Raw genomic sequence first — 24,746 nt, forward strand, 5'->3', positions numbered from 1 at the left:
GTCAATTCCACAACTTGCACTCGCAAAACCATCCAAAGATAGACCACATGGAAAAGCCTAAAGCCACAATCTCCACTTTACTTTTCTTTACTTTACACAACCACTATCAACTTTCTCCTTCTTACAAATGAATCCAACCCTTAGCACTCTCGTAACTCTTCCTCTTCCACCTCTTAGAAGCCAACACACTAATTCGATTCCCATTCGCCATCCTTGAGAGACACGACACTCGGGGAGTTTAACTCTTCGTTTTACCACCTTCACCATCCACTCACCCATACAAACATCGTTCAGTAAGATACTTTTATTCTTGCCCGTGGTTTTTACCCTTCTATGAAATTTTCACGTAAAATATGTGTTTCCTCACTATTATTCTCTCATACATTCAATCACTTTTAAGAATCAATCTTGGTAGAGTGACCTTACATGTCTAGGAAATTATGATTGGGGTAAATCACCTATTTGGTCCCTCAATTGTTGGTCAATTGTTAATGTAATCCTTTAACTCCATATTCATCAATTTAACCCCTGAAATAAATTAAGTTTCGTCGATTTACTCCTTCTGGTCACATTCCGTCGATCAACCGGTGAGGAACCCATTTAAGCAAGGGCAATTTAGACTTTTCATATGTTCAACCCCCTCTCTCCCTAGCCTATTCTGGGAACTTGCTTTGTTCTAGACTCATCAATTTGCCCCCATCTAAATCTTACCCTACAGAAAAAAGAGAAAAAGAATCCATTGCTTTCCGCCGCCATTCTCGCGAACTGCTTTAGTTCATAGTCACAGTAACGGACACTCGTGAAGGGAAACTCGACGCCGGGTTGTTTGAATCGATGGATCATGGAGGAGCTGCTGCTGATAAACTCCACGACAAGGATGTTCATATCCACGGCGGCGCGTGGCGCCCACGGCTAGAGAAAATCATAGATAAGCAAATCGGGGCGGAAATCTTCGAGAAGCTTCATGAAGCTCAGGCAGGCTTCGTCGACGGCCTCCTTGAGAATCGACATGAGGCGCGGCGGGAGTCCATTGGTTCCTTGAACCTCTTGGCGGCGCTCACGGTGAAGAAATAGAGAGGGAGAGTTGAACATATGAGTTCCTTGAACTTCTAATGGGAGATGGATTGGAAGATATTGTTCGGCAAAACATCTGTCTCTGTTTCCGTAATGCTGCTGCAATTTGTTCTTCATCTCCACTGCAAAAAAAGCTAGGCTAGCTAGGGCACTCAAATTTCTCAGGTTTTTCTAGGATTCCCTCTTCTCTAGGGTTTAAAACCCACCAAAAAACAACATAAAAGAGATGATTAATCAAAGTAATTTTGGCAGCCAAGGTAAAGTTGTAGGTTTAGACTAGTCGAACATAATCTCCTATTCGTTTGCAGGTCCGATAAGTAGAGAANTTTTAGCTCAAATGCGATCAAAATCTTCTAACAACATTTCTAGAAAGAGTTTTGAAGTATTTCACAGGTTGGAGAGGGATTTGAAGCTAAAATAGAGCAAAAGACAAACAAGCCGAAATGCAGTAGCGTCCCACGCAGCCTCACACGCGTGTGGCTAGGCGTGGAATTATTCCAGAGAGCCACCACGCCACTCACACGCGTGTGAGCAAGCGTGGTCGGGCCAAGGGCCATTTTGGGAAATTTGTCCCCTTCTTTTTGTCACCTATATAAATCCCTTTTGCCCTAAACCTAAGGATAACGAGAATAGATCAGAAATTCATAGAATAGGGTAGAATAGATCTAGAGGGTTTTCTCCCCTCTTGGGGGAAAATTCCTTTCTTTCATAGTTTAGAATAGATCAAGGGCAAGAATGAAGATTGGGATTTCAATATCAAGGTTGTAAAGATCCCCTTTTAAGGGTGGTAACCATTCTCTCCAATTTCTAATTCAATACTTGTTTCTTTGAATTTTCCTTTCTTGTTCTTGTTTCTTAGTATGCTAGATTAGATTAGATAGGGGATTGGTGGCCCCATGGTAGATCTATGTAGATGTTTAATATTATTGCTTTAATTTGTGAATTGCTTGATTGTTGGATGTTGAACTTGTGTTGATGATGATCTTCAAGCTTTGTGCCTTTTGTGGCCACATTAGGTAGCAAACCCAAAGGAAGTGAGTGTGTGCGCGATATCGGCCACTCACGAGTCTAACTCACCCACATCTCCGCTCTTAGTCCGAAAGGACGAGATTTGAGAGGAGTGGTAGACAAAGTGTTCGATGAAATGCCCCAACCGAATGAGGATGTGGGAGTCCAAAGTGTGATGCCACTTGGTAATGTGCCACGAACTCCCTAGTCAATTCCACAACTTGCACTCGCAAAACCATCCAAAGATAGACCACATGGAAAAGCCTAAAGCCACAATCTCCACTTTACTTTTCTTTACTTTACACAACCACTATCAACTTTCTCCTTCTTACAAATGAATCCAACCCTTAGCACTCTCGTAACTCTTCCTCTTCCACCTCTTAGAAGCCAACACACTAATTCGATTCCCATTCGCCATCCTTGAGAGACACGACACTCGGGGAGTTTAACTCTTCGTTTTACCACCTTCACCATCCACTCACCCATACAAACATCGTTCAGTAAGATACTTTTATTCTTGCCCGTGGTTTTTACCCTTCTATGAAATTTTCACGTAAAATATGTGTTTCCTCACTATTATTCTCTCATACATTCAATCACTTTTAAGAATCAATCTTGGTAGAGTGACCTTACATGTCTAGGAAATTATGATTGGGGTAAATCACCTATTTGGTCCCTCAATTGTTGGTCAATTGTTAATGTAATCCTTTAACTCCATATTCATCAATTTAACCCCTGAAATAAATTAAGTTTCGTCGATTTACTCCTTCTGGTCACATTCCGTCGATCAACCGGTGAGGAACCCATTTAAGCAAGGGCAATTTAGACTTTTCATATGTTCAACCCCCTCTCTCCCTAGCCTATTCTGGGAACTTGCTTTGTTCTAGACTCATCAATTTGCCCCCATCTAAATCTTACCCTACAGAAAAAAGAGAAAAAGAATCCATTGCTTTCCGCCGCCATTCTCGCGAACTGCTTTAGTTCATAGTCACAGTAACGGACACTCGTGAAGGGAAACTCGACGCCGGGTTGTTTGAATCGATGGATCATGGAGGAGCTGCTGCTGATAAACTCCACGACAAGGATGTTCATATCCACGGCGGCGCGTGGCGCCCACGGCTAGAGAAAATCATAGATAAGCAAATCGGGGCGGAAATCTTCGAGAAGCTTCATGAAGCTCAGGCAGGCTTCGTCGACGGCCTCCTTGAGAATCGACATGAGGCGCGGCGGGAGTCCATTGGTTCCTTGAACCTCTTGGCGGCGCTCACGGTGAAGAAATAGAGAGGGAGAGTTGAACATATGAGTTCCTTGAACTTCTAATGGGAGATGGATTGGAAGATATTGTTCGGCAAAACATCTGTCTCTGTTTCCGTAATGCTGCTGCAATTTGTTCTTCATCTCCACTGCAAAAAAAGCTAGGCTAGCTAGGGCACTCAAATTTCTCAGGTTTTTCTAGGATTCCCTCTTCTCTAGGGTTTAAAACCCACCAAAAAACAACATAAAAGAGATGATTAATCAAAGTAATTTTGGCAGCCAAGGTAAAGTTGTAGGTTTAGACTAGTCGAACATAATCTCCTATTCGTTTGCAGGTCCGATAAGTAGAGAAAGAGTTTAGTATGAAAAGTATGGATTACGGACGGCGTCAGTTATTCGTTTGCAGGTCCGACGGTGTTCATTGAACTTCTCGGCAGCGGCGCTCACGGTGAAGAAAGAGATCCGACGGTGTTCATTGAACTTCTCGGTAGCGGCGCTCACGGTGAAGAAAGAGAGAGGGGGTTGAACATATGAAAAGTCTAAATTACCCTTGCTTAAATGGGCTCCTCACCGGTTGATCGACGGAATGTGACCGAAAGGAGTAAATCGACGAAACTTAATTTATTTCAGGGGTTAAATTGATGAATATGGAGTTAAAGGATTACATTGATAATTGGCCAATAATTGAGGGACCAAATAGGTGATTTACCCTTATGATTGGGACTAGGTAATTAATTAAGTAGTCTACTTGTGACTCAACTCTCTTTTCAAAAGTTATTTTCCGAGGTATTGTTCATAAAGCCATTATTATTTAATCATTTCTCTAATATTTTCCTACTATTCTATATGAAATTGATTGATTTGTACGTATTTTAGGTCAATAAGTTCCATAAATAATAAAATATGATGCGTGTAATTATATATTCATATTTTATATGTTTATAAGTTAGATTAAGTTCATGAGATGTTCAAAGAGGTGTATTAAAAGATTCAAATTTGAAATGACTAGTTACATGTCATTAATTCGTTAATTGAACCCTTCAAAAAGTGAACACGAATATTTGTTGAGTTAAACCCAAATAACTTGACCACAGTTACTATTGTTACTTATATGTTACATTATTTGAATGTATGGGGTTTATTCCACTTCAAATAATAATTTCAATTCAAATTTTATTATACCCATTTTCGTGTGTGTATACATACATACATACATACATACATACATATATATATATATATAGGGTTGTATTCACATGCAAACCCCCTTAAAATAAAAAGTGTGGATAAATTTGGGCCATAGGATTGGAGTAGATAGATGGATTAGATCTACGGATATATAGTGATTAAGGAATCAGCGTTTCTAAGAAAGAGGGTAATTACGGAAATTCAACAATAATTTAATTATGGATTATATTTATTATGTATATTACGCTATAATTGAAGAACTGTAAGTATGGTAGGATTCGACTATGTATTGTTGACGCGCAGCACTTGCACAGACGACAAACGGACGCAGCGATGAGGCGAGATTGCGAGAAGAGATGGATGCAAATTCTGGGGACATGGAGACGATCAACTCAGGTAAACCTAGTACGAACTGATTAACCCAGTTATAGGTCACCATCTTAGTGATATTGTATAAACTTTGCATGATGCATTATGCATACAGATAGTAATTGTAGTGGTGGGGGGAGAACTTTGGGGTGTTGTACGCATCATGACCAGAAGTGAATTAATAGGATCATTTTAGAAGCCAAAACTGATCGACACATTAGAATGTATTCTGTACAGAACATATTGTTAATATATTTTGCTTGCACAAACAAATTGGAGACTGTGCACACATGTGTGCCTTAGGATATGTGTGTGCGCAGATGGACAACTGAGGTCATGAAAAGAAATTGAGTTTCACACCAATATATTCACAATGCACACACCTTTAGATTTACCATGCACACAACAACACACACGTCAATGGGCGTCTGAATTGAGAACTCTGAACTTAGTTAACATATATATCGTGCACACACCAACAGGCGTCTGTGCACACAACAATGGGCGTCAATGGTGGTAGAAGACATGCTCAAAATGAAAGAGAAAAATTCGAATTTCTACTTTGATACAGGTGTGTGCACGTTATTATTAACGTGTGTGCAACCGTATTCGAATTCAGGGATTAGTATCACTACTAGGCAAATTTTATTACATTCATGGAATCATCTTCAAATCTATTTTAATTACTGAAGTCGGTCGTGTGTTCTGCCATGTGTAAGTGTGTGCTTTAAAATGCAAACGTGTGTGCACTACTAATTACGAAATGGTTTCTATATGCAGCTACAAATTAGTCTTTGTTCCATTCACGGGAGTGGATAACCTTAAGAGACGCATAACATTTGGGGGCATGCCTGATTGCAAAAGAAGATGTGGAGTCCTATGACGTTGTAAGCCACCACGACAACCGCAATTGTCCAGAAAATATAGAACCATAAGAATATTAGACTGCCATACTTTAGAGAAATATAGTATCCTATTTTTCAAGTATTTAGAATACTTTTTTAAGACCAAGTAGTTTGTTTACTCAACTGATTCATAATTGAATAATTTGAAGGCTACAGTTGGAATAATTTGAAGGCTAGAATTGATGGTTTGTAATTTTGTATGCATAGTGTTTAGTTGCTTATAAGGATGTGTAGTGCACACAGGTATCGTAGGGTGCATCTAGTGTGCACGCATGAACTAACGGATATTGCAATTACTAATAGAGATCTGATCACGACATACTGGATAAAGCTAGCGGAATAGAACGAGTTAGAAAATACATATACATTTTATAATGTGAGCTAGCGCAAATCTTCCAATAGAACTTCATAAAGTTACTAAGACGTGGCTAAACGAGGGAAGTAGACACCTATACTCATATGTGCCACGAATACGGCATTAACTATTGGCAGTACAAAACACCTAATACGTTATGCACGCACTTTGTGTGCAGCTGTGCACACAGGTTTACAACAAAAAACCAAACACATAGTCTAAGTGAAAGGAAGTAAAATGTAAGTATTAGAGACATTAAAACCACGGTATATATAAGAGAGCGCAAAACCCTAGTAGTGTAGACAAATATAAACTGACAACCCCCCCCCCCACCCTCCCCCCACTGATCTCCGAGAACTCCCGCGCATGAAGTAGACCCGAAGTCTAGCCACGAAAAAAGGAACCATTCTTGGAATTATTCACGAAAAATGCCCACCACGGTCAACGTAAACTTCTAATATCATAGAACTTCAACAAGGACCCAAATCCATGACCTCTAATATTATCATTCTGCTAGGTTGACTAGTCTCTAAGCGCCTCGACCAAAATCGAAGCCAGTGACCTAGCCTTGACCCTAGGAAACGATGCATCCTCTTCGGCAATCAGCTCATCATCGAGGGCATTCCACAATAGGTCTTCTTGAAACCTAGTAATGAAGGCTAAGGGTGGCGACACAAAGTCGTTGTCACTTACACAACTCTATGAAGCACCGAGATCACGTCATGGAACCTTGGACTTCTCACCTAAAATAAACACAATAGTAACACCCAACCATGCACACACCTAAATTACTCCCCAGCTGTGGTGGACATATCCAACGCAAAGCAATAAAATTTATATAAAAACAAAACCCCCACAGAACACTATAACAGAAGTTTGCACACTAATATAGCCCACCATGCACACAGTCATTCCAAAACCCACCAAGCACAGAACACGACCAACACTACTAGGTAAAACAAAAATAGTGCATTTCATACCAAATTACACAAACTCACAGACAACCATGCTAACACCACATTCACATACCCACACCAAGTGCACACATATAGCTTGAAAAAAAAGCCTAAACAACACACTGCAAAATTGAAAACATACTGCACACATAGTTACCCAACCATGCACACAACTTTTCCAAAGGGTAAATAACGAGCAGAAAAATATATCATAGGAACTGACAAAACTACAAGACCATGTCCGACAGCAATAGAATAGCGCCCCAACAACCCCAACCCCAACCTCGTTCAACCCCATTTCATTGACAAATATACACCATTTTAAAGATGGAATAGAATAACAAAACATAACAAAAACACCAAGCAACAACCCTAACCCAGCACACAATATAGAAAAGAGACAAAACAAACAATCCAACATCAGAAACGGAAATGACCAACAACTACGAACAAAACTGAATAAAACTAAAACAACAAAATTAAACTGAAATTCAAAAACTTAAAGCAACCAAAAAATAACCCTACCCAAAGACCTAAACGTAATTTTTTTAAACCATAAAAATAAAAAAAAAAAAAAAACCTAGGGATGCAAATTCTGGTCAAAATTCGGCAAGGCATCAACAACACACAACAAAAGACAACTAGGTTGACAACAAAGAATGCATACCACCAAAGAAAACGAAAACATAAACACAAGAATAAGAACACGGAAAAAAACAAAAAATGCCAAAAGGAGGAAAATTTTACCTCTACCGACACCTTGACTTGGTAGCCCCTGCTACTTGCCTCTATTGTTGCCTAAACCGACGACCATTGGCACCTGGACGATGAAGAGGGAGAATTAACACCACAGGATGCGAAGAATGAACAGTGACGCTACACCCGACTTCGGTAACGTGAACTAGAGAGAAAGAGAGAAAACTACGGGCGAAAAACAAATTAACAAGGCGCGTGTGGAGTGAAAAACGGATCTGCGTAAGTTACACAAGAGTAAAATCACAAAACTACCCCTACGCTAAGAATAAAAACTGAAGAGGAATTTAAACATGCGACAAAAAAATAAAACAATCCTAACCGTCCAAATCTCAAATCAAACGGTGATAATCAGTCCATACGTTTTTATTTTAAGAGGTGTTTTTACCTGAATGTAAATCTATATACATATACATATATATATATAGAGTCATTTTCATTTTTGGTCCTACTGTTATTGGTCAGTGCCAATTTTGGTCCACTTCATTAATTTTTGCCACATTGCAACCAGTCTTATTTAGTTCTTGTCACTTTTAATCCACCGTTAAAATTTTCGTCAAATTACAGTCCAAAACAGGGGTATTTTTTTTTTGTCTTTTCATGCTTTGGTCATCTCCTTAACCCTTTGTAGTGGTTTTCCTTACACATTTTCATCCATTGAAGAGGTCCGACGAAAGCCATGTGAGCCACATTACAAAGCCATGGGTTTCACCGAACCTCTTCATTAGATGAAATCTATAAGGAAAACCAATGCAATGGGTAAAGGAGATGATCAATACATGAAAAGACCAAAATACTCCTATTTTAGACGGTTATTTGACGAAAATTTAAACGGTGGACTAAAAGTGGCAAAGACTAAATAAGATTGGTCGCAATGCGGCAAAAATTAATGAAGTGGACTAAAATTGGCAATGCCCCAATAACAGTAGGACCAAAAATGGAAATGACTCTATATATATAGGGTAGGGTTCCAATGAGATCACTTGTTTAGGTAAGATCGCGAGATTAGATCTTGTGCATTCATTTAATATTTTGGTTTAGATTGATTGACACACACACTCCGTTCGCACACACTTTAACTTGAAATCTTAATCAATCTAGACCATTAACATATTTTTAGATCAAATCTTGTATATCAATCTAAAAAATTTTAATGGTCTAGATTGTTTGACGCACCCACTCCGTTCGCAAATATTTAATCACTGTTCGCACACACTTAATCACCGTTCACACACATTTTATCACCGTTCGCACATACTTTAACTTAGAATCTTAAATAAATCTAGACCATTAAATTATTACATGGATGCACAAGATCTGATCTCACGATCGTACCTAAACAAGTCATCTCATATTATCCTATATATTATATAGGATAATATGAGATGACTTGTTTAGGTACGATCGTGAGATCAGATCTTGTGCATCCATGTAATAATTTAATGGTCTAGATTTATTTAAGATTCTAAGTTAAAGTATGTGCGAACGGTGATAAAATGTGTGTGAACGGTGATTAAGTGTGTGCGAACAGTGATTAAATATTTGCGAACGGAGTGGGTGTGTCTATATATATATATATATATATATCAAGTATACTACAAAGAGTACATCCTGAAAGGGCGACCAAGTGGGGTGTGTTTGGAAACTCATAAAATGGCTTCCAAAAAATATTTTCATTTCCCGTATTTAGTTCTATTCCAAAAAAATTGTCTTTGTGTATTTAGTTCATTTTTTAGAAAATGAGTCAAAGTATATAATATATTTATTAAAGGAATTAACACTGAACTGATTTCCGACAGAAACCAGATATCTAGGAATCTAGTTTCCGTATGTTTCCGGCGATGGGTTTTGGTCCCACAGCCGGAAACCTTCTGGTGGCCAAGGTTCGCCACTAGGGCAAATTATTGCACGGACCATGGTCCACACAGCTGTGTGAACCAAAAATAAAAAGTACATTATTTTTGTACTGTAGGTACATTATTTTTGTACTGTAGGTACATTATTTGATAGTATATATCAAATAATGTACCTTGAGTACAAAAATTATGTATTCTAAAATAATGTACATACAGTACAAAAATAATGTACCTTCAATACAAAAATAATGTACTTTTTATTTTTGGTCCACACAGCTGTGTAGATCATGGTCCATGCAATAATGATTGCGCCACTGGTGGTAAAAAAAATTTAGAACTATATATAAAAATAAAAAAAAAATTAAAAAAAGAAGGAAAAATATGGCGGAGAAAGAATTCTAGAGGAGAAGAAGGCATGGAAGATGGCGGAAGAAGAAGCTACGTGTCTGGAAAATGACTTCCCAAAAAAAAGGAAGTTGTTTTTTCATAAAAACAAGGACATTTCCCCCCTTGACTAGAAATCATTTTTCATGATTTTAATTTTCTAATCATTTCCAAACACGGAAAACCCGAAAAATGATTTCTATAAAATATTTTGTGGGTTTCCAAACACACCCTCAGTCAAGCCTATTGCATATGCCGGATCTTGTAATTAGTGTGATTTATCTTTCTTATGATGTTACAGGTTAATTACATAGAATTGAAGTTTGCCTCGTGCACACATTCTTAAATAGTGAATTAGTGATAACAAATTTTTCCCATCATACGAAAAAATGTATGCCATAAAGAAATATGTTATTTGAAAATTATATATAATTCATGCAGTAGACGTACAGGCATAATTGTCTCATGACTTATAAGTCATAAGTATTCATCAGATCAATTGATTCCTACAGCTGCAGAAAGCTTGTCCCACTGCAGCAGTAGTAGTTGATTCAATCCACCACCCAAATCATATTATGAATCATGGTACAAACTATAAACATTACTTCACCACGTACAACCTACAAAATCTCTATCCACCAGAGCAATTCAAGACCCTATATGTAAAATGAATCAATTCAATTTTACCTCAAAACATGCAGAGCTACGCCGACAAAATCGCAAACTAAATCCATAATGAGATGATATATTTATTATTTTTTGAGTGAAGCTATGCATTGGGTAAATCGTGCATTATAATCCTAGTGTCTTCATGCGTGCACAAAAAATTTAATCTTGGCATTCCATTATCATGGGCCTCTTTCTTATTCATGTTTCTAGTGAAATTCAATTTGGACTCTCACATTGTTGCCTTCAGTCGTGACAGAAAGTCAGACGACGAATTACTAAACTAAGTCCCGAACCCCGGGCCATATTTATTACATTATATATATTATGCTGTGCCAATTGCAAAATCGTCGTCTCATGCGTACAGAAACCTGCAGCTCTGCTCCACCCAATATGTACAATAACAGCGCGGCCATCCATCATGTGAACAACAGATCGAAATAACTATACGATAATACCATGAACATAAAATATTTATGCACCGTTCAAAACTTCAATCATTACACCATGAAACATAACCCACCTTTTAAAATGAATCATTGATATGAGATATTTTTTTTAATATACTGAATATTCATTTTTAATATATTAAATATTTATTTTTTAAAATTTCATTATTTATGTATTTTAAAATTCATTATTTTCTAATATACAAAATAATGAATCTTTAATCAAATAATGAATTTTCTTTTTTTGTTAACTAAATAATGAATTTTCAGTATATTACAAATCAATATTTATTTATGTTGGATGGTATAATTTGCCTCAAACTTGGGCTAGCATGAATATTAGAATAATAGAATTGAAAGACAAATAGCACTCACGTCTAGACAAAAACAATTGGCCCGTCGCAGACTAGAAATTTAAGCAATATAATTATTATACCATGAACTAGGATTGATATTGCATTATGAACTCTAATCTAAAAATTATATATTTGTGATTGGCATATTTTGTACATGCAATTAATAATTTTTAATTTTCTATTTTTATAAATAAATTGAAAGCACATAACATAGTAATACAAATACACAATATGATAACTACATATACATAAATTGTTAACTTTAGGTATAGAATATGTTATATGCAGACACATAAGATGTTGATTAACATGCATGTTATGTGTCTACCGTTAACATATTTTGTACATGCAGATTGTAGTTAACAATTTATGTGTCAATACTTATCATGTTATATGTCTATAATTACTATCTGATGTGTCTTCAATAATTTGTTTCGGGAATACAAATAGTTAATTGCAGGTACAGAATCTAAAGATTATTTTTTTACCAGCAAGGTCCACATTACAAGGTAGACCTTGATCCATGGTATAATTGCCAAATTTAAGGCAAATTTTAATGTTGACCATGGTCCATGTAGCAACGTGGACCATGAAGTAGGTATTATTTTAATTAGACTTCAATTTTATTTGACAATATTGCTTTATTTTTTAATTTCATTTTTTTACACACTAGTTTCTTTATAGCAATACCAAAAAATTATTTTAATTCTACTACAATTTTATTTGACAATATACATTATTGCATAAGCTATATTTTTTTAATTAGTCTCATTTTTCACACATACTAGTTTAATTATAGTAATGCTGAAATATTATTTTAATTACACTTCAGGTTCATTTGACAATATATGTTATTGTATGGCTCTAAATTTTAGTTTCATTTATCATACACACTAGTTTCATTATAGCAACATTAAATTATCATTTTAATTATACTACAACTTAATTTGACAATATACATTATATTATTGAATAAGCTCTGTTTTTTAGTTTTATTTTTCACATATATACTGGTTTCATTATAATAACACTAAAATGACATTGTATTTCTACTACGTACAGTTTCATTTGACAATCATAGTCCACACAATGCTATGTGGACCAACTGAAATTTAAAGGTAAATTATATTTTGTATTATGGTCATTGCAATTTATTATATACTAATAAAGGTACACATATTAATTGTCTACTGAAGATTCATTATTTAGTACCAAATAATGTATATTCAATGCCTAAATGATATAAATTCAAAAATGTATATTTAATATATTAAAAATGTACCTTTAATATAATATTAAAAATGTAACTTATGTCATATTCCATATTACAAGTGGACCATGATCCATATATAGTATTATGATTGAAATTTCAAGCCTGATACTCTGGGTGTGTTTGGTTGGTGGGTTTAGACATAAGGAATGGGTATAAAAGTGATTGCTAGTGTTTGGTTGATAGTTTTGAGAATCCTACTATGTGTTTGGAATACCCCATTAATGGGAAAACTCATACCCTTATTCAATAAGGATTTCATTTTCCTTCCTCATTTATTCCCCAACTATTAATAATCATTTCCATTCCACCCAACTACCAAACATGCTAAACACTTTCACCAAAACCTATTACCCTTACCAAGCATTTGATACCCATTCCGATTTCGATTCCCATGTGTGAACCGAACGCATCTTAGGACTTTTTGCCTAATGCCAGCCAACCTAGATTATTTCATTTGACCAATCCCTAAACCATACAATTAGGTACGACGACACGATGACTCACATTTTTTAAAGTTACATGTATGGGTGTGTTTGGTTGATAGGTTTAGCTATTAGTAATGGGTATCAAAGTCATTGTTATTGTTTGGTTGATAGGTTTTTAGTGGATTTTGATTACCCTTTTAATTGTAAAACTCATTCTCTAATAAAATAAAATGTTCATCCCATTCCTCCTTATCTGCTTCCCCAACCGTTAATATGCAAAATACTTTTACTAAAACTCAATACTATTACCTAGTTTTTGATACATATATTTCAATTATGATTCTCATGTGTGAACCAAACACACTCTATGTGTCGACAAGTTTTCCGGATGTTCATCTGACTTATTGTGCTGGATCTTTCTGCGAATATAATGAGGGTGGGATTAGGTCATGGTAATTGTCAAGGTGGTCAAGTTGTAATGTCAGAAGCTTGACCAATGGTTAAGAAGTAAGCCAAGACTTTTTGAATATATTGTAAGATTTTCCGTATTATATATTATACATTAGGGCCTTAATTAAGTGGTGCAAGTTGACTAGGCTTATTAAGTGGTTTGGTTGTACTAAATAACTAATAGTAGTTATTCAACCAGATTCTGTGCCTATATAAACTTGTATTGATAGGATACAGGATGAGAATGTATAGCACATACAGTTCACGGTACTCATACTACTTAGTAAACACAGTACACCATCAAGGGTTATGAGTCAAGTATGAGACAAATTTGGCTAAGGTCTACGGTTCAAGAGGCATTATATCAACTGTGGCTGGAGATCAACACTGCTTCCGCTTCCGCTATTACGAGGTCATGTTTCTCGTAAACTACTTTGTATGGTTAGATTATATATATATATATATATATATATATATATATTGGTGGAATAATTAGGACCGGGTGCGGAGCACGAACGGGGCAAGAAGGAACCGGAGCAAGTACGACCCGGAGGCGGCCACGTGGCGGGCTCGCGGCACGCTCGGCCTGGCTGAGCTTCCGCGGCACGCTCAGCCCGGCTGAGCGTCCGGGCTCGGCGGTCCGCACGTTGCCCGGGTCTCGCGGCGGCGGTTACGGCCCGGGCGTTAGGCATGCTTCCCTACGTCTTTTCCGGATCAGTTACACCTAGGGCTGATATAAAAGCACGTTGGTTGTCTTGTCAGGACATCTTCACCTTACTTTTATCACTCTTGTCCTATTATTACATTGTTAACCTTTGTAGTAGCGTTATACAATTCAATATATATTTTACCCTCGTGGTATACTTACGATCCATTAGCTTGTCATACCCCTATTATTTAATCGGGTTTTGTAATTCGGACCACCCGGATTATTAAAATCCATCATTGGTGCTTTCATCGAGAGCTCGACGTGACAGCTCGAGCGTGCTATTTCTTTTCCCACTGGCTATGGCAAGATCTGGATCCAACTCCGGCAATTCCCACGGATCACGTGGTAACCGCGCGCCTTCCCGTGCCGGCACTCCTAACGGGACGGCGAGTCGCCAAACCATGCCTGTGAGGTCGACCGGCGACCTCAGGGACGTAATCAACAGTAACCGTCAGACCGGGCCGGCCCCACCTCCTCCACCCCCAGCCCCAGGCTTCCAGGAGGGGATGGACGCGTTTCGGCAAGCCACAACTGTGCTGACGCAGATCTTGGATGGACTTCAGGGGGGCCTGGTGGCCCCACAACTCGGTCCGTCACGACTGGTGGGGGGTCCAAGCACCCGCCGTCCTCCAACCCCCGAGCCTCGCATGGATGCGGAGGTCAACTCCCCACGACCTTCGGCAAGAGGGGGAGGGAATGAGGCCCCTAGAGGACGACCCACGCAACGTGAGACCGGCGGAGCCCGGCCGGTTCGAGCTACCAAGTCCGCTATCGGGCGATTGGGCACGCGAGTCCCGGTCCGTGAACGCCTCGACTTCGGGCCCCTAAACGAGGTGCCCGCCGAGGGATCGGCGTTGCGTCGAGCCCCGAGCGCCGAGCCCAGTGCCGTGCCCCGGCACGAGCAGGCCTCGCGAATAGAGCAATCTGGTGAAACTCGAGGCCGACCCTGGGGCTCTCCTCACAACGAAATGGAACAGCTGCGTAGGCGATTGGACGAGCTCCAAAGAAGATTGGAGATAGGGGAAGGAGCGCCGGTGCCGCCGGAAGCGCTAACCTCACCCTTCACGGAGGACATCATGGCCCAACCCCTGCCACGGGATGTGCGCTGGCCAACCATAAAACTTTATTCGGGGTCGTCCGACCCTCGGGCTCACATCAACAGGTACCTGGCGGCCATCATGATGACAGACGCCAGCGACGCCGATATGTGCCGAGGCTTCTTCGCGACCCTGGACTGCCAGGCTCAGGATTGGTTCACGACCCTACCCGAGGGGTCCATTTCATCCTTTGCCGACCTCTCGGGGCAATTTCTATCGCATTTTGCAAGCACCATCCCAAAGAAGAAACAATTCGCGACCATGTGCAAGTTAGAACAAGGGAGCACAGAGAGCCTGACCGACTACCTAGCTAAGTGGAAGAAGGAGGCGAGGTCAGTTGACAACTTCGACGAGAAGGCGGCCGTGCTGATCTTCACCAGCAACGTCAGGTCAGGACCCTTTCATCACGACCTCGTCCAGAATCCGCCGAAGACTTAAGCAGCATTGCTGGACCGAGCAACGAGGTTCGCAGAGGCGGAGGAGGCTGAGCGGAAGATGAAGGAAGAGGAGAGGGGGCGTCGAGACAAGGTACCTCAGGAGGACCGCCGTGCCCCGAGGCCCCAGCGCCAAGGCCCACGGTTAGCCCCATTGCGTTGTCTCACGCCCTTGACGCACCCGTTGGCCGCCATCCTAGAGCATGCCGAGGTCATGGGTATCGTGTCGACCCAGCTGAGTGTTTGAAGATCTCGCCCAACGCCGACCCCAACAAATACTGTCGGTTCCACAGGCAGATAGGGCACGACACGGAGGAATGCATGGTCCTCAAACGCCAGATCGAGGAACTCATTCAGAAGGGCTACCTTGGCCAATACGTAAAACGACCCAGCCAGGGCAAGGCTCAAGGCCCAGGCAACGTCTGGAAAAAGAAGGGTGGTTCTGGACCACCCGCTTCCGGGTCCCGCAAAAGGGAACTCGACCAACCCACGGAGGAAGAGGAGAAGGAATCGGATGACTCCCACTCCCCCCAGAAGAAGCAAATCCATGTCATATTCGGGGGGCCGGAAGGGGGAGACACGCAATCGGAGAGGAAGAAATGGGCTCGAAGCCTTTACGTAGGGGAAGTCGTCCGTCAGCCACACGAAAAGAAGCCGAGGAGGGATCCCATTGTGTTCACGGACGATGACCTCCCGGAGGGCCCCATACCACACCGCGACGCAGTGGTAATCAGGCTTGACATTAACAACATTATCGTGCACCGAGTGCTGGTGGACACGGGAAGTTCGGTGAATGTCATGTACCATGACACATTCGCCAAGCTTGGCCTGTCGAGGAAGCAGCTGATGCCAGTGCAGACCCAGTTGGCGGGGTTCACGGGGGATTCCATCGAGGCAGAAGGCTCCATCAACCTGGAAGTGGAAATAGGCGACCTACCACACGTCAAAAGGTGGGAGGTTGAGTTCGTGGTTGTGAGACTCGGGGGCGCGCACAACATCATCTTGGCCGCCCAGCCTTGGAGGACCTCCGGTGTGTCATATCTATGGAGCACCTGTGCCTGAAGTTCCCCACCCCTACCGGGGTCGGGACAGCGAGAGGAGATCAGAAGGTCAGCCGGAGCTGTTACTTGAAAGCGTGTCGCCAAATCGGCAATAGGGACCTCCAGGTCCACACCATCGCCGAGAAGGCACTACAAGGCGAGGAAAATCGGCCCCGTGCCGAACCCATAGTGGAGACGGAGGATGTAGTGTTAGACCTCGGACGGCCTGAAAGGGTCGTGAAAGTCGGAACGGGACTGCCGGCTGAGCTACGGGGCCGGATCGTAGAAGTCATCCGGCGTTTCAAGGACGTGTTCGCCTGGGGCCCGGAGGACATACCGGGACTCAGTAGGGAAGTGATCACACACAAGTTGGCGGTCGACCCAACGATCAAGCCAGTACAACAAAAGAAAAGGTACCTCTCGGCGGAGAGACGGGAATTTGTGAAAAAGGAGGTTAACACCCTCTTAGAGATCGGGCACGTTAGGGAAGTCTTTTACCCTGAGTGGCTCGCAAATGTGGTCCTCGCACCCAAACCGCCCACGTGGAGGATGTGCGTGGACTACACGGACCTCAACAAGGCATGCCCAATGGACCCGTTCCCGCTCCCGAACATCGACCAGCTGGTGGACGAGACAGCAGGCTGTGCGCTCATGAGTTTCCTCGACGCATTTCGCGGCTACCACCAGATTTTTATGCACGAGGAGGACGAGGAAAAAACGGCTTTCACCACGCCGGAAGGTGTTTTTTTGCTATCGGGTGATGGCCTTCGGGCTCAAGAATTCCGGGGCCACATACACGAGGATGGTCACCAAAGTCTTTAAAAAGGTGCTCGGCCGGAACTTACAAGCTTACGTCGACGACATGATCGTGAAGAGCGCCGAGACCGACCTCCACACCGATGACCTGACAGAGGTATTTTCAATTATGCGCCAGTTCGATTTACGCCTAAACCCCAAAAAGTGCACTTTCGGGGTACACGGGGGGAAGTTCTTGGGGTACATGGTCTCCAAGAGGGGCATAGAACCCAACCCCGACAAGGTCAAGGCCATACTAGAGATGGAGCCCCCGAGGTCCCTCCGCGAGGTCCAGCGCCTCAATGGTCGCCTGGCCGCCCTCGGACGCTTCCTTTCGAGGTCGGCCGAGAAATCCTTACCTTTCTTTGGGGTTCTCAAGAAGAGTAGCCGACTTCGAGTGGTCGGCTGAGTGTCAGAAGGCCTTCGAGGACCTCAAGGCCTACTTGATGTCCTTGCCTCCCCTGGCCAAGCCAGAGAAAGGGGAAGTCCTATATTTGTACTTGGGTATCTCGCAAGCCGCGATCAGTTCCGTGCTGGTCCGGGATGACGCGAGAGTACAACGACCCGTGTATTACGTGAGCAGGGCCCTACGGGGGGCAGAGCTCCGATACTCTCCAACAGAGAAGGCCATATTCGCTGTCGACGCCACAGCAAAAATGTTAAACCATTATTTTCAGGCTCACCCAGTGCACGTACTCACGAACCTACCGCTGGAGGCGGTGCTAAGGCGCGCAGGGTCGGCAAGCCGACTCGTGAAGTGGTCTTTGAGGCTCAGCCAATTTGACATCCATTTCAAGCCCAGACCAACCATCAAAGGGCAGGCCCTCGCAGACTTCATAGTCGAGTGCACTGCCCGCGACGCCACAGAGCAGGCAAAGAACGAGGAGGAAGAGTGGTGGACCCTATCAACTGACGGGTCCTCGAGTAGCAAGGCATGTGGAGGAGGGGTCGTCTTGGTAACCCCGGAAGGCTTCCGGGCATATTACGCCCTCCGTTTCCATTTTAAATTATCAAACAACGAGGCCGAGTACGAGGCGCTGCTGTGCGGACTCCAACTCGCAGTGAGCATGAAGGTCGAAAAGTTGAAGATTCGGTGCGACTCCAGGCTCGTGGTCGGCCAAGTGTCCGGCGAGTTTGAAGCGAACGAGGAGAGGATGATCCGGTACCGCGACGTGGTGCTCCGGGTCTTGGGGCAAATCGCCCAACACGAAATTTTGCAAGTACCAAGAGAGCAAAACGCAGAAGATGATACGCTCTCCAAGCTTAGCCAGGCTACCCCAGAATACATCTCGAAAATTGCAAGGATAGAGGACCTCCATAAGTCTAGCTTGGAGGCATATCCGGTCATGCCCGTGCAAAGCTGTCCGCCTTGTTGGTTGGACCATCTCGTGCAGTACAAGAGGACGGGCACCCTACCCCCGGATGAGGCCGACGCTAAGGCAGCCAAGAGACGCGCCCCGACATACGAGCTTATCGGGGACATCCTATACAAGAGGTCCTATAACGAGGCGCTGCTAAGGTGTTTATACCCAGATGAAGCTCGGGCTCTCATCGAGGAAATTCACGAAGGAACTTGCGCAGCCCATCAAGGAGCGTATACCATGGCCCGGAGAGCCATACTTTACGGCTACTTCTGGCCGGGGATGGCGAAGGAATGTGCGGATTACGCACGGAGCTGCCCGACTTGCTAACAATTCCAGATCAGCCCAGACCGACCTGCCACCAACTACACTCCGATTAGCTCTGTCATACCATTCTCAAGGTGGGGCATCGATATCGTAGGAGCCCTGCCCATGGGCTCGGGCAAGCGAAAATATGTCATCGTCGCGGTGGATTATTTCACGAAGTGGGTGGAGGCCGAACCCCTAGCAAGCATTACCAGCGTCCGGTGCAAACAGTTCGTATACTCCAACATACTATGCCGTTTCGGGGTGCCAATGCAAATCATCTCCGATAACGGTCGCCAGAAAATTGGAAGACAAGAAAAAAATGTAGGAAATGAAACATGACAGAAATGTACGAATATAAACAGTGTAAACGCTTATTTTCAAACTTTTTCTTTTAAAATAGAAACTTAAGGTGATCCCAAGTCCCAACTTTGTCAAACTACGAGTCACGCAATCAGTCCATCAGTCAAATTCTAGTATTCATGTAAACTCTACATTGCCGTCTCTAATCATGACTTATAAGTCAAGCGACGAACCCACTACGCTAAGCCTGGGGCTTTCAAACTTCTTTCTTAAATATATATCAATATTAATTAACTATCTACTAGTTCAATAATTAAAAGTAATGCATTAATAGTTAAATATTACAAAATCCACTTAAAATAAGAAATACAAGTTTCAAATAAGAAATGCGCGTATTCAAAAAAAAAAAGAAATGCGCATTTGGAAAATCAAAATTTTTTTAAAAAATTGTAATTGAGTTCTTGAAAATTTAAAAATTGTGCAATTAAATCAAAATGAACATGTTCCTCAGTACTACTAACATGGATTTCACCACTTTAAAAAATTAATTTATTAATTTATTTTAATAATTTTAAATAAAATAAAGTTAAAAAAAAACAAAACAAAACAAAAAAATTCACCCCTTCCCCGTTTTTGTCTCCAGTCGAAGACTAACCGGAGTCGAAGAAAATGTATTTGTCTCTAGCCTAGAGATGAAGAAACCTCTTTATCTTCAAGTCAGATATGGAAAAATGGCCTTTGTCTCCGCTGGTAGACAAAGAAAATGCATTTGTCTTCAGCGGGAGATGAATACAGGGAGGGGTGAATTTTTTTTTAAAATTATCAAAATAATAATTTGTAGAAAAATGATATTTACCCCTCTTAAATTTCTCCTAATGTTTTTCTCCTCATGATGTGCCTTATATTTATTAAGTGTAATGAATTAGTTGACCCACACTTTTAATTAAATGCCAAATGATCTAATTAGATGTTGCCACATCAGGATGGGAAATTCGGAGGGAAGTTTTTAAAAGGGACACCTAGCATTACTCTAATTTTTAATAGCGTGATCACCATGTCAATAGTAACCGCCTAACCGGGGAACATGTCAATTTTGATTAATCCCATGGTTTTAGACTACTCAGGGACCCATTTATAATTTTATTTATTTTTAGTTAAAATGGTCCAATTATATTTTTGTGCCTAATTCGGTAACCTATTTGTGATTTTTTTTTAAAAGCAGGCCATTTAAATATTTCACGATTAGAGATTTAAAACATGTCAAATTCACAACTAGGAGTCCAAAATTACTTCTTTTTTTTTTACCGGATCCTTTTGAGTCAAATGGCAGCTTATGCAGTATTTGGAGACGAATTCTACAAAACGCCCTCAATTATTCTGTATTAGTTTTTCTTTTAAAACAAATTCATAGATAATTAAATTAACAAATTTATTATAATATAATAAAGTTAAGAAATTTTTAAAATTTGGTGTATTTTGTAAAGTTGTATTATTATGTTTTGATATATAGATGGACATAAGAAAGAGTATAACTTACAAAACATAATTATAGTTTTATAATCCACAAAACATTGTAAAATTTTCTCAAAATATTATTTATTAAATTAAATAATAAATGCAAATATATTAAAATTATTATAATGAAAATAAATTTATTTTTGTTTATTTGTTAGAAATTCTAAATAAAAAAATATTCATTAATTATACAAATCATAAGTTATATATTTAATATAAATATTTTTAATAGTCATTTTTTCATTTTAATTACCACCACCATTAATTTTTTTTTTTCAAAAACATATTTTATCTTTCTCATTTTAGCTATCTTTGTTTACTATTTATTGGTCAAACCGTTTCATTACTTTTTAAATAATTTGTAAATTAAAATTTTTTGTTCAATAATATTTTAAAATAATTTCTAAATATATAAATCTATATCTATACTATATATAAAAAACAATATCCTCCCAAATTTTCCCGCCCAAACTTAGTGGCATTTTAGTAAAATCATTTATTTTATTCATTTATTATTTTATTAATTATTCATATATATTTATTCATAAAATCAGTCAATTGCTAAGAACATACCAATTTCATAGTCCAATTTCATTCACCTATAATTGATTAAGGAATAAGGTTCAAATTAGCCACTGAACGTAACCTGAAAGTGCAATTAGGCCACTGAACGAAAAAAATGTGCAATTAGGCCACTAAACAGTACAAATGCATGCAATTTCACCTGATAGCAGGTTACCTTCCATTTCATCAGGTTGCCTGCTTACATGGATGGTGAGTTGGAATTTTAAAATATTTTTTTAATAATAAATTTTAAAATTAAAATTAAAAAATATTAATATTAAAAATATTTAAAAAGTAATATTTTTTTAATTTTAATTTTAAATTTTAATATTTATTAAATAATAAACTTTAAAAATAAAAATTAATTAAAAATATTAGAATATTAATATTAAAATATTTAAAAATTAATATTAAAAATATTTAAAAATATTTAAAAATTAAATTTTTAATTTTTAATTTTTAATTTTTATATTTATTATTAAAAAATTATTTTAAAATGCCACATCATCATCCATGTAAGCAGGCAACCTGATGAAATGGAAAGTAACCTGCTATCAGGTGAAATTGCATGTATTTGGAGTGTTCAGTGGCCTAATTGCACATTGTTTTTCGTTCAGTGGCCTAATTGCACTTTCAGGTTACGTTCAGTGGCCAATTTGAACCTTATTCCATTGATTAATTATCCATATATATTTATGGTAATATGGTAATATTGTTAATATTAATTGGTGATTGGTGATATATTCATAATCTATACTATATATTCGTAAACATATATATATATATATATATATATATATATATATATATATATATATATATATTGAGTGCTACTGACTCTGTTACAATGAACTATCTATTCATAATTATTATATATTATTCTTAATAAAATCAAATCATGTATTATAATCTATACTATATGTATAAAATATATTATTTTATATTACTATATTATAATTATAATTATAATATTATAATATTATTTTGTAACATCCATACTATTATTTTGTAACATCCATTATATTATAATATTATAATATATTTTTATATATTTTATACGTATAGATTAGAATATATTTTGAAATGGCATTTAAAAATTAGAAAAAATATATTTTAATCTATATGTATAAAATATATTATTTTATATCAAAAGAACGAAAAAAATATAAAAAAAGTGTCCAGATTGGTGAAAAAAGGCATGAAGCACGTGTTACTATGAAAGTTATACATCTTTATAATAATAATAATAATAATAATAATAATAATAATAATAATTGGAAAAAATTATAATTTATACGTAGGATTAAAAATTTCATTTAGAATTAATAATTAAAAATGTCAAGCAATTAATTATACTTTCCTTTTGAAAAATTAACAAATTTATAATTCTCACCATTTCTACCTATAAATACAATGGATTGTTGATTTTGAAAATCATAATTCTTCAATTTTCACTGTTTGTCTCTTCTTCCCGTTCTATGTGAAATCATATATTGGTGGCTCTCTTATTTTCTTCTTCCACCGCCCTGTAAATAGAATGGATTGGTGTTGCATCCATTATAATATCGATTATAATATCATTTTACAATATCAATTTTATGATAACTATTATTTGTTGAAGCACAAGATTGCTTTTGTTTTAATACTTTGACATTAGTCTCAGTGTTTATACTTCGATTTATGTATGTGTATGAAATATTTGTCGCAGTATGAACACATGGTGTTGATGGAGTTACTAAACAAGGGTCATCTAGAGCCGGAGAAGAAGATATGCAAAGGAGTCGGTGACGATAAGAAGAAATGAGGGGTTTGACTAGTGATGTTTTTTGAATGCAATAAAAGGATAGCACACTTTTTAATTGTAGAATCCAATGTTTCCTTAGAACATTTATGTATTTGATTTTGAAGTAATTATTAATTTTTTTTGTCAATTTACCTTACGATATTGTATGGCATATATATATATGTGTGTGTGTGTGTGTGTGTTTTCCTCCTCATTTTCTTCTTCTTCTTAAATTTTTTAACCTTTTTATTAATACCTAATAATAATTACCATAAGTACTTATTAATAAATGTAAATTTATATTAGCTAATTATATTAATTATTATTAATTATTAAAGGAAATATAATTTATGTGTACTATCTTAACTAGTATTTTCGCCCGTGCGTTGCACGGAATGGATTTGTTATAATATTTTAAAATATTGTATAGCGCAACTGATGAAATTGGTTGGATCAATTATGTTGTCTGGTGTTTTCCTTGCTTGAATTAGAGCAAATAATTGTTCAATTACCGGTGCGATGCACAAATAAATTTTTTATTATATATTTAGATAATAAAAATAAAGAAAATTATTAAAAAAAATTATAATATTGAACTTGTACATTTATTTGATTATAAGATTAGTGCAAAAGTATAACTCAATTAATTGAAATATATATGACTTGTTTGTCTACAATTATCTTTAAAAGATCGATATGTAATATGACTTATGTAATTATATTATTACTAAAATAAATATGAGAAAAATGAGAAATAATTTAATTATAATTATTATAAAAATAAATTCAACGACCAGTGTTATTATCATAATAATTATTAGGCAACTATTATTAGTCAATTACACTAATATATGTGCAATTATACTTTTATACCTTAAGTATATTAATTTTCATCCTATCGCATTTAGTTTTTCTTCCTCCTTCATATTTGAATGAATTAATTGTAACTGTTATAAAAAATCTAACAGTCATGTTTAATTAATTTTTTTTAAGTTTTTAAATAATTTTCAGTCAATTAGTAAATCCATTCCCTTTTTCAATTTGCCTAATTTTCCTTTTCCATTATGATTTTTTTTATATTTTCAATCAATTAGTAAAATCAGTTTTCTTTTTCATTT

The 24,746-nt window shown here is 38.4% G+C and overlaps 1 protein-coding gene across 1 annotated transcript; it reads left to right on the plus strand.

The window, feature by feature from the left end:
* The first annotated feature begins 18,242 nt into the window (after positions 1–18,242).
* On the plus strand, positions 18,243–19,487 carry LOC116010814. Its single transcript, XM_031250320.1, has one exon. The coding sequence runs from the start codon at positions 18,243–18,245 to the stop codon at positions 19,485–19,487; it is 1,245 nt and encodes a 414-aa protein (XP_031106180.1).
* Positions 19,488–24,746: the final 5,259 nt, after the last annotated feature.

This window comes from Ipomoea triloba, chromosome 2, assembly GCF_003576645.1.
Source record: "Ipomoea triloba cultivar NCNSP0323 chromosome 2, ASM357664v1".
Classification (NCBI taxonomy): Eukaryota; Viridiplantae; Streptophyta; class Magnoliopsida; order Solanales; family Convolvulaceae; genus Ipomoea; species Ipomoea triloba.